Here is an 11,333-nt window from a genome sequence, read left to right as displayed (position 1 = left end):
TGGGTACAGCTATATCAATTACACCAGCCCTCTTGTTTTCTCTGTCCACCCTTACAATACCTGGCTGGTTTGCCAAGACTTGCTTTTACTCTAAATTTAGAAATCCCAGAGGAGCTTAGCACAATAATTTTTATTGACCTTCTTTGGAGATTTTCACCAGTGTTATGTTTTATTGAGGCCATACTCATCACTTAGACTTCTTTACACTACACATGCGACATGGTTATACCGCGAAGTGTGTGTATGCATGTCCGGCTAGCTGCTTGCATCTACTGATGGTGTCTTGGGTGGTTTCTGATTAGTCTTTGCACCGTCTGCATCTATGGTCAATCGTGATAGATCAGTGTTTAGAATTACTTAGTTGGGAGCAGTTGCTCGTGCAGTGCCATGGTTAGCTACTTGGTATCGGTTGTTAGACCACCTTTGTTCAGCTGATTACATGTCTGGTAGAGGTCAACAACCTCATATACTTGTCAGTGGGAGACACCATGGAAAAGTTTAGTCTGCCAATCAGGTTCTTTATCAGCACACACTTTCACAATTTACGATTATTTAAAGGTGCAACATGAAATATTAAAATATTTCTTATCCGACATGCAATGAAAACCTTGAAATACAATGAACAATTATTGTAGAAGTGAATATTATGTAGCAGATCATTCGTTTAGTTCTAATTCATTTGATGTGGTTTTTGATACTACATCATCTACTTTGATCATTTGCTGTGTTATTCAATGTTTGCATTATTTTGCATATACACTTATATGCTTTATTTTGGCACTAATAATGTGTCCCCAAGCTAAAAACTAAGCTAGTGCAAATAAAACAGTAAAAATGATCAAAATATTAAAAAACATTAAGCTACTGCAAAGTATGAGAAAGACACTAGTATAATGAACTTAGCATCATCAATGTCATAGACCTATTAACTATATATTAAAGTTATATATTATAGTTAAAGAATTGATTGCATCAAATTTTAGTTGATTTTAACAAACAGTATTGCTATTTACTATCAGTTGATATGTTGCTTAAGGTGACCTCATTGTTGAGATATTTGAAGAATAAACCAACAAAAAGTTATCGCGGTAAAAACGTTCTGAAAAAAGATGTGCCCAGACTTGCCCAAAATAATGTATTAATTTTAGTGAAACAGTGTGTCTCTATCTTTCGTATTTATATCAGCTATTACGACAAAAGTTTAGTTCTACACGGCTTAATTGACATATATTTTCTGTGATCGGTGTACACAATCCTTCTAAAACTTCCCCAATCATAATGTAGAAGAATTAGATTAATATGTTGCAACCTATATATACTATTATCATACACACTATTATCATATGTGCTATTATCATATATACTATTATCATCAATAATTGTTTAAAGGATAATTACTAAAATACTGCAAATAAAAAGTGTTCAACGTAAAGTATGGCTATACATTTATACAAATCTTTTAAAGAGCAGGCTAGTTTGTTCTTTGTGATCAGCAACTTGTGGTGTTTCTTCTCATTAGGCTATGCTTCATAGTATTTATACTGTGTGCATGTGTGCATGTGTGCATGTGTAGGCATGTGTGTAGGCATGTGTGTAGGCATGTGTGTAGGCATGTGTGTAGGCATGTGTGTAGGCATGTGTGTAGGCATGTGTGTAGGCATGTGTACCTGTGATTCAAAAAGGTTTAAAATGCACCAGCTAACTATTCCAAACTCAGTACCATTTGAACTCATACACAAGTCCAAGCCAATGTCACTTTTATAGCAACAAAAATGGAAAAAAATCATGCTAAAAAAACTAAGAAAGTCTTTTTATGTTCAGACAACTCTTGTCTTGAAATTCTGCTGTCCAATGAGAATTTCTGAAAGGTGTGATGTTATCTAGAATGCAATGCATACAATTTATAGGTTACAATGCATACAATCTATAGATTTGCAATCACATAGGCCACTATGGGAATAGGATAAATGTTCGATAAAACACACACCACCACATCATTTACGGCAATCCGTAGGCCTGGTTATCGTGACTACAGAAAGGGACGGTAATAGGTTTATGCTCTTGTAGATCTAGAAAGTTTAACCTATCAGTTTTATGGACTGTTAATAATGCTGTAATAATAGTAGTAGCAGTACTAGCAGTACTAGCAGTAGTAGTAGTAGAAAAAGAAGTAGTAGTAGTAATAGTTGTATTAGTAGTAGTAGTAGTAACAGTAGCAGGGTAGTGGTAGTAGTAGCAGTAGCAGTAGCAGTAGCAGTAGCAGTAGCAGTAGCAGTAGTAGTAGTAGTAGTAGTAGTAGTAGTAGTAGTAGTAGTAGTAGTAGTAGTAGTAGTATAGTAGTAGTAGTAGTAGTAGTAACAGTAGCGGTGGTAGTAGTGGTAGTGGTAGTGGTAGTAGTAGCAGTAGTAGTAGTAGTAGTAGTAGTAGTAGTAGTAGTAGTAGTAGTAGTAGTAGTAGTAGTAGTAGTAGTAGTAGTAGTAGTAGTGTCAGTAGCAGTGGTAGTAGTAGTAGTGGTAGTGGTACTAGTAGTAGTAGCAGCAGAAGTTGTATTTGGGGGTTTCCATTGTCATGACTACTCATGAGGTTAGACTCTTCTAGGCTGCTGGTATCACTGAGTAGTTAGGACCTATATGTGTAAACGCCGCATTGCAGCCTTTTTTTCTTATGCTTTACACTCACTCAAGACATGTATTGGTGTAGGATTACTTAGTTATGTTTGCACTGTTATGTCTCTGCAAGTGTATGTGCATGTATACATATTTAGTTCAGTCTTTCCTTTAGTTTGTACTCTGCTAGTACTCCGAGAAGTTCCCAAGCAATCATGAAATTTTAGAGCGTAGCTTTCATAAACGATCACATCATTCTTACTCAACAGGAAGCACTTGTTAATTATAAACAAGCTCAAAGGGATTCATTTCTACCAGTGTCAATTTCACTGTTGTGGAATTCTTTATTTTTATACATTATGATATAGTTTTATTAAATTCTTTTTCTTTTATTATGACAGCTGGTACCTAGAGCCATATATTTAAAACTTCGTGATATTAAAAAATCCAAACCTAATATGCTATTTTTCAGCTATTTGGCGCTATATTTAGCTATTCTGGAATAATGCTAGAACAAACAACATGAACAATCAGTTGATTTCAGGTGTTTAACTGCTTCATAACAGGAAATATTTAACTGTGGTAAGTCATAAATTAGCTTAAACCTGTATCATTAAACCTAAGATTGTTTGTTTTAGAAGAGGGTTTTGTTTAGTCTAGTCTGTTCTTTGTATTATTAAACCCCTCAAATTGTGAATTAGCAAATCGCTTGACAAATTTAATCAACAATGATTAATGTTATCTGCTATCTAAATTCCTACAACATAAATTCATTATACATAATTTAAAATTGTCTAGATCATTTGTCCTAACTAATTTAATTTTGAAAGAAAATCCACCAAGCATAGAAGTGCTATGCAAAATATATTTTTAAAAAGGAGTTTTTGACAGCAAAATCATATTTAAAAGAGGGCAAACAAGCAAATGGAATATGTGTACATTGAACATATAAGCGTGTCTAATTTTTGCAAAGTAAAGTAACTTGCTTGTAAAGTTTTCTAAAGCCTTCGTAAAAACAGAAGGACTACCTAGTACCTACTCATGTACTCTACTCATGTACCTACTCATGTACTCTACTCATATACTCTACTCATGTACTCTACTCATGTACTCTACTCATGTACCTACTGATGTACCTACTGATGTACTCTACTCATGTACTCTACTCATGTACTCTACTCATATACTCTACTCATGTACTCTACTCATGTACTCTACTCATGTACCTACTGATGTACTCTACTCATGTACTCTACTCATGTACTCTACTCATGTACTCTACTCATGTACTCTACTCAACGACTGGCAGACAATACAACAAAATATTTCTGTTGCAACAGTCTTATCTTTGTTGGTGCAAACAATTGATAACTATAAAGATTTACTGAGATCTTTTTCTCTCTCCCTTCTAGTGGGTATACGTATATCCTAGAAACCTTTCAAAAAAACTCAAATTTCACCAAATATTTGCTTGATCAATGTTTATCTTCTCATCAGGGCAAATTTATTAGCTGAGAGTGACCCAAATAAGTTGTATTTTCTATTTACCTTTCTGATGGTGTTCTTCAGCAAACCCTACTGAAGGTTAAAGTTGAGAACAATGGACAAAGACTTGCTAAAAGCTGGAACAGACAAGAGGTCAGGCATATCATTATTAGCTTGTCAGCCATTGATATGGTCATAGGAAAAATTAAATAAAACTTGCAGTTTGTGAAGAAACTTTCAAGTGCCGAACATTTAGGCCTGTTGAAAATGCAGAAGGAAATTGTTTACAAAGAATAAATTAACTTTCTTGGCAGCAGTTGTTTATATTACAAATTAGCACAGAAGCATTATGATAAATGTGATAGCTAGGCTTTGCATTGATTTGTGTTGTGTTGTTTATTTTTTAAAAACCAGATAGGAATTGCAACGTTTAAAAATAGTTTTAAATTTGAGGATCAATTATAAAAATACCTACATATTAAAAACTGTACAGAAACAAACTGAAAATCAAGACCTAAACTAACAAATTGCCTCGTCTGGAAATGAGACACATTTATGACAACAATAATAAAGACATTGTGAAAGTTTTTTTTTTTCAAACAATATTTGCAATGATTTTCAATTTTTAGCTCACATACTTGAAGAAGGTAGATTAAGTTTGCGTACACAAACGAGTTCTCATGCTATTCAACAGATCAGAGCAAGAAGGAGAAGAAGACTATGTAACTATAATAGAAAACTCTGCTTCAGACCAAGATGGTAATTCAGATGAAGACAGATATGAACATGTTAAAGTTACTGAGCATGTGTATACAAAGGTGAGGTTGAACAGAAGACAACTTACAAAACTTGAAACTATTTGAGAGTAATAACAACAATAACAAAAATCAGAATAGTAATAATACTAATAATAATTATAGTAATAATAATTATAGTAATAAGGTTAATAAATATACCGGTAAATAGCACCAAGCTTGCACTAACAGATATACTAGTAGGTCATTTAGGCATTTTTCAAAACTACATACAAATTTTGGTAAATTTATCAACTTTTTATGTTAAATATACATATTATGAGATATCATGTTTGTTCAAGCTTGTAAAACAAGATAGTTCAAGCCACATTGAATGATGTTAAAAACTACATAGCCTATGAGCTGTTAAAGATACTAACTTTAATTAGGCGTGAATAAAACAGCTACAGAAAAAGGATTAACAAGAAGTTTTTGAAGTGGCATTATTGGATGATAACTTGAATTTTATAGAATGAATGCATAATCTTAATGGAGCTAATTCAATCTTAGCTCTGAATAAACTGAGATAAGAGAAATATGATGCTAAGAACTCACTCTATATGAATGATAAAACATAAAAAATAGCATTGGGACTCAAGGAGACTGCTGGTTGCGCGGACAACGAAAACTGCAAATATGGTAGAGTTTTGCCAAGTCAGTAACTAGTCTGTTGTCGATATGCCATAATATAATATTGTTATGAGTAACTGGTTATATCAATCAGTTGTGTCATGAGCTGATTAGAGATCTTGTTAACCAAATTTTTTAAACAACTTATCTTTTTTAATAAAAACTAACAAATGTGTATTACATAAACTGATGTCCTCTTGGTTCTGATATAAAACACAAAGCAATCGGGTGATTCCTGGTGATGAAGATGACAGCAAATACATTTTTTAAAACTCTTGAAACTCAAATGCAATTGACAGAATAAATCATGCTGACTTGCTTTAACATTATATAGAGTATTTCTCAAAATAGTTTGTTGCCCAATTTTGAATGTGAATTGTTTTATGTAAAATTGTTTTGTTCTGTCTGTTGGTAATTTGTTATGTTCTAATAAAGATTTGTAACAAAACTTGTTCTGGCAGCTTCCAAAGAAGGTTGATAAAAGCTCTTCCAAGACCAGCATGACACAAGGTAAAGGACTGTCAGACGAAAAGCCAATGCACAACCTTGGTAAGTTGAAGCTATCACTGTTATTGCTGTTATTGAAGGAAATATTGAATACTTTTTGTAGAATGATATACTAATCTTAGAAGGCTTTTAAAATTAATTGAATCAATATTGGGTTGGTTTACGATAACTAACAAAAGCCCTTTCTGCTTTTGATAAACATTTTTGGCCTTGATCTACCAATCAAGCTTAAGGATATCTATTTGTATGAGTTTCACTCAGTCTTCCTTGCGCATGCATTGATACACAACTTTTCCAGGTTGCCGGTTAAACCTGCATAGAAATTATGAGGAGCATTTTCAACTATAGGGCTATACATGTAGATAAAAGTTGGTAGTCTGTCGATATTTTAAGTTAGTTTATGATAGATTCTTTCCAGGGTAGAAAATCGAGTAAATTGATGCATTCTGTTAGGACTGTGCATTTTTTCCCATAACCACCATTTGTTTTGACGCTGCAAAGAATAATTAATAATGTGTTGCTAAAGTCAAATATTTGACTGTCTCTCTATGAGTAAATTTAGCCATTTTTGCAGAATTTAAAGCTTCCTATTAATTATGACTCTATTCAATGTTAGTAAAACATACTATTCCTTTTCTATTTTATATACTGATAGATGTTCTATTGTTTGAATGAGATAGAGTATGGGGGGAAAGTCAGTACTCTACTTTTAACATTTTAAAAAGAAAACCTGCCACCCCAGAGTAGACTGAAAAACTAGATACAGTTGAGCGGTCATAGCTGATGCAGATTTGGCTAGATTCATGTTTCACATTTAAAGTACTGCCTGATAAAAATGTCTGACCACATTACAAACACCTATGCATGGCTATACTCAAAGTGTAGAGCAAAATTTAACGCAGTGTTAGTTTTTCAACAAGATGATAACAGGTCAAATGACAGATAACTTTGCTGACTCAATCTTGAACCTGTTTAAAACCAGTTTAAAACAAAGTTTTGAACAGAATAAGAAGTAGATGTTGTTACTGTATTTTATTCTACAAAATGTTCTTACTTGATATATAGTTAGCTAAGTAGCCAGAGCTAGCGTTAGCTGATTCTCAGAGGTGCCCTTTAGATGCAAATCTGTAACATTTTATAAATTAAGCAAAAACTCATCAGTTGATATTAGCATACTTTGTAGCATTGTCTGACTAGCGAAACTTTTTATATTGTAGCAGAACCATTGAAAAAGGTTGATTCAGGCTTTCTTTCTGCGTCTACAAGTACGTATGCACCTCAAAACATGAGCTGGCCGACATTTGCTAATAACAGCTGGATGATTAATAAAAGCCCTTTACCTGTTCCAGCATGGAATAGTTATTCAGTTCCTGCTTGGAATTTCACAGGACGACAGGTAATAAATCCTATATCTGTGCAAGGATACACAATGCCAACTTCTGTTCTACAGAATGCTAATTATGCATACTCGGCAGGATATTCCCAGGGAGCGCTTTCCCTAACCTTGAACCATAAATGTGGACCTGGCATATCCCTTGTGACAATTATTAACATCGGCATTCTATACCTTTTAAAGGATACAGAACAAAACCTTCTTTGCGTAAACTATGGATCTCCGATGACGCAAAAATATAGTTTTTCAGCAGATGGATTAGGCGTAACAGCTGTTGCTGAAGGATTTGACTTCATTTTTACGCTGCGTATATTTCATGATAGATTAGAATGTGTTCGATATGATATGGAACTGAAGAATCAAGAAATTTTGTTCAGAATGACAAAGAAAAAAATGAGTGTATGTGCAGAATCGCTGACTGTGATGAATAACAAACAGCTCATGACTATGTGCAATGAAAAAGGAAAAATAACATGTGAGTTTTACAATTTTAACGGAATGCACATGGCAAGTGTTAGACTGCCAACAACGCTGACTTCTGGAAGAGTGATGTGTTTGAGAGATAACTCTATCGTTTTATACTCTCATGGTAGTGGGAAAGTAGCCAATTACGTATATTCACCAAAAGATGTGGAGGCAACCATTCGGTGTGCGGACTCTAATATGAAGTTTCATTGTCTTGCAACTGATGAACGAGGCTGGATTTATGGAGTGAGCGTGGAGGGTGACTTCGGAAAAGTTGCCACACAAGCTCGGCTTCACATCATGACAGAAAATTGTGAGTATATTATGAAAACTTTGATTCAGTAAAACATCTGGTTGTTGTGACAACATGATAAACATTGATTTTGAGATTTCAGTTCATAATGCTCTATTGAAACTTTTTATTAAATGCTGGCACTTGTGTCAACAAACTTTAGTGATATTAAATCCATTAATTGCTTCAGTCAAATCTCGTTGTTTAAACATGATCGCATCGATTCTAAACTCAGTTATTTAAAATTCAAAACTGATTTTATTAGTTTAGTATACAACTTCATGCAAAATAAATTTTTAACAAAATTTTGAAGCCATGTTTTTAATGAAGTTGACATTGTTATTTATATTTAATTTCTATAAAGGTGTGATTAGAACCGTTATATAAGCATCTCCATTGTACTTTTAGTTCATTTCAGTTCACAATTATTAAAAGTCTTTATATATGTAACAGATCACAGAATAGATCAGGCTATCAAATTGTCTATGAAAGTACAAAGCTAAGTTCAAGTTTTCATAATCAAAGTTGTCCATCACTTTTCCACCACTTTTCCACTGGACTGCGAAGGAATCTTATCATTTGTAATTAATTAAGGGCATTATGTTTTGGATAAGAATTCTAGAAAACCGTCTCCTGAGCTATCATGGATATCGGATATAACAAAGAACATCAGGTTTTGAACCACGAACATGAATAGAGCTTTGTATAATGTTGGTACATAAACTTTTATACTATTTCAAAGTTGCCAGAACTTGCAAATGTAAATATTTCATCTTTGTAGAATATTTCGAGATTAGCTTGAAATTTAGATCTTTACGCTTGCGCTCAAGAGAATTTCAGTTGGAGTAGTTGAAATTTAAATAAAGTTTTTTAAAATTTCAATTGAGTAGAATAATTGGATAATTTGATAAAATAGCTGGGAGTTATTTTTAATTAGGGTCGATCTAAAAGAATAGCAATTCTATTTAATTTACCCATGACATGCGCTTTTGGCCAGTTCATTGGTACCTTCATCTGATTCGCATTGACAGTTTCCTTCTCACTTTATACATCCTCTCAGCTCATTCTCCAACAACCTGGTTCTTATTGTTGAAACAGCCACATTAACATCAGCTGACTTTGTTTACTATCTGCAAGGTTCGGTACTTGTCAATCTTCAGTTTTTGAATGCCAGCTGTATTAGAGTTCGATCCTGGTGTTCTGTAACGGCTCAGATTTTTTCTTTCCCAGATTTCTCTTTCAGTCTATCAGTTTCCAGCCATTGTTTAATAGTAGTGTTGACAAGAGTTTGGGAACATCCAACCTCTGAGACAATCTTTCCTGAGAAAGTCGAGCCTAATCAAGCAAGATAACTAGATATATCTGGTTATCCATCTTATATCGTTACCTTACTGTGAAGTGTTGCGGCATTATGAAGCATGTATGGCATCGCAAGCAATCTTCTGAGTTTAAATACAAATGTGCACAGCAAAAAAGACAATCAAGCATAATACAATGTAAATCCATCAGCAAACTGCATAGCGCTATGTGATGGCAGAATGCACAACACAAAGTGATGACATAATGCTTTACACCTAACAATATTCGTTATCAAGCACTGAAGATATAACATGATTACATTAATTCCATCATTTCTGTCATAAAATGAGGCTGAATGGTTTTTGCCTTACTTCGCCAGAACAAGGAGCAATTTCTTTCTGAATGTAATAATTAAATTACTCACATTAAAATAACTCCAGCAAGAGTACCAAGATGTACAAAAACAAACTATTGGGTAGGCTAACAATTTCTCAAGTGATAGATAGGTGATCAATAAGTGATCAATCAATTAATAATCAATCAATCAATCTAATAAGTAATCAATCAATTTTATTTCAATAGTAATGACATGAGCTAGTTTCAGCTGCTACTATTAGTGCGTGAGTGATGAGGCATGGAGTCCAATTTATAAATTTTTCTAATATATCTTGAAAGTTGAACTGTCCTTTTGTTCAACTGGTAGCACCAAAAAATGCTATGAGGCTGTTTTTCAAATGACTAAGAACATATAAAGCACTTGCTAACCCTGATTTGAAAAAAGATAATGCTTCATATAATAAGTTTATTTTATTCTAGGGCCTCAATTATTGTGCTGCCAATTTTGATGTATTCAAATTTATGGAGACTTGGTAAGTGCAGTTTGGCTTCAGTAAGTCTCAACGTAACAAGGCCCACAATGCCAACATTGTTCTTGTAGGGACCCTGCTGCATCGATGTGTTCTCCCTAGCTTGGACGCTGACACCAGATTTGTGAGAAGACTAAGGGTTAGACATGGTTGGGTGACTATGGAGTGCCGACCACGAGGAGCCTTTGTATACAAACTCTGCCAATGCTAGGACTAAATACTAATCGAGTTGGTCTTATTTATCAAAAGGAAACAAATATTTATCTAACAAATTTGCTGTCTGCTTGCCAGCTTAATCGTTCGTATTTAATTTTTTTGGGTACAGAAATACAGGTATTTCTGTACCCAAGCACATATAGTTGTATCATAATTTTGATCAATATAGTGCAAACTGATTACTAAAATAAAAAAAATTAAACATGCTTTTGGTTTGCATTAGAGTATGAGAATCATGAAAAGTTGTCCTTGCAACAAAAAGTAGTCACAAGAAGTAAATGTAAGCAAAATATCACTCAAAAGGAATCCGTATTAGTACACAAAACAGTACTTCCAGAATCAAAATAGATCTTACATGGAAGTAGTTTTGGTTCAGATTAGAGCAACAGTAGTTTTGTTTTAAAATGTTGACCTATTAGAAAGCAAGAGTAACTGCTCACACAGGTGTTCACATATAAGCAGATAACATTAGGATAATATTAAGCTTTCGAAACAACCATTCAGAAATCAAAGGAGTTTTCAAACAGAAGTAGTTTTGGCTTTGGAAATAAACCAATCAGGTTAAAGGAAAATTGTTCCATTTTAGAGAGCTGACAAATCGAAAAACAAATAAATGCTAACATAAGTGCTCACATGAAAGAATGGATCAATTTTAAACATTCAGCTAATCACAGAGCGCGACCAAAATTTATCAATGAGAAGCCACAAGATTGCCAACAAGATAGGGGACAAGATTGACAACTCTACCTTCATACTGCTTTGTAAATTGTGTGCTGTCTG

At 33.8% G+C, this 11,333-nt stretch overlaps 1 protein-coding gene across 1 annotated transcript; it reads left to right on the top strand.

The window, feature by feature from the left end:
* Positions 1-3,113: 3,113 nt before the first annotated feature.
* Positions 3,114-10,760, top strand: LOC137391623 (uncharacterized). Its single transcript, XM_068078141.1, has 6 exons — positions 3,114-3,188; positions 4,176-4,244; positions 4,786-4,909; positions 5,977-6,064; positions 7,240-8,193; positions 10,409-10,760. Exons 2-6 carry the CDS (start codon positions 4,207-4,209, stop codon positions 10,546-10,548), a joined length of 1,344 nt encoding a protein of 447 aa, XP_067934242.1. The 5' UTR covers positions 3,114-3,188; positions 4,176-4,206; the 3' UTR covers positions 10,549-10,760.
* Positions 10,761-11,333: the final 573 nt, after the last annotated feature.

The sequence above is a fragment of the Watersipora subatra genome, chromosome 3, assembly GCF_963576615.1.
Source record: "Watersipora subatra chromosome 3, tzWatSuba1.1, whole genome shotgun sequence".
Lineage (NCBI taxonomy): Eukaryota > Metazoa > Bryozoa > Gymnolaemata > Cheilostomatida > Watersiporidae > Watersipora > Watersipora subatra.
Note: the sequence above shows the minus strand (reverse complement) of the source record. Positions and strands in the feature narration are given on the sequence as shown.

What these genes read in the sequence shown, in the direction of transcription:
- LOC137391623 (XM_068078141.1), top strand. Translation starts at nt 4,207, where the DNA reads ATGGACAAAGACTTGCTAAAAGCTGGAACAGACAAGAG. An exon ending in AAAGCTGGAACAGACAAGAG is followed by an intron (nt 4,245 to 4,785) that starts GTCAGGCATATC and finishes GCTATTCAACAG; the next exon opens with ATCAGAGCAAGAAGGAGAAG. An exon ending in TCACATCATGACAGAAAATT is followed by an intron (nt 8,194 to 10,408) that starts GTGAGTATATTA and finishes TTGTTCTTGTAG; the next exon opens with GGACCCTGCTGCATCGATGT.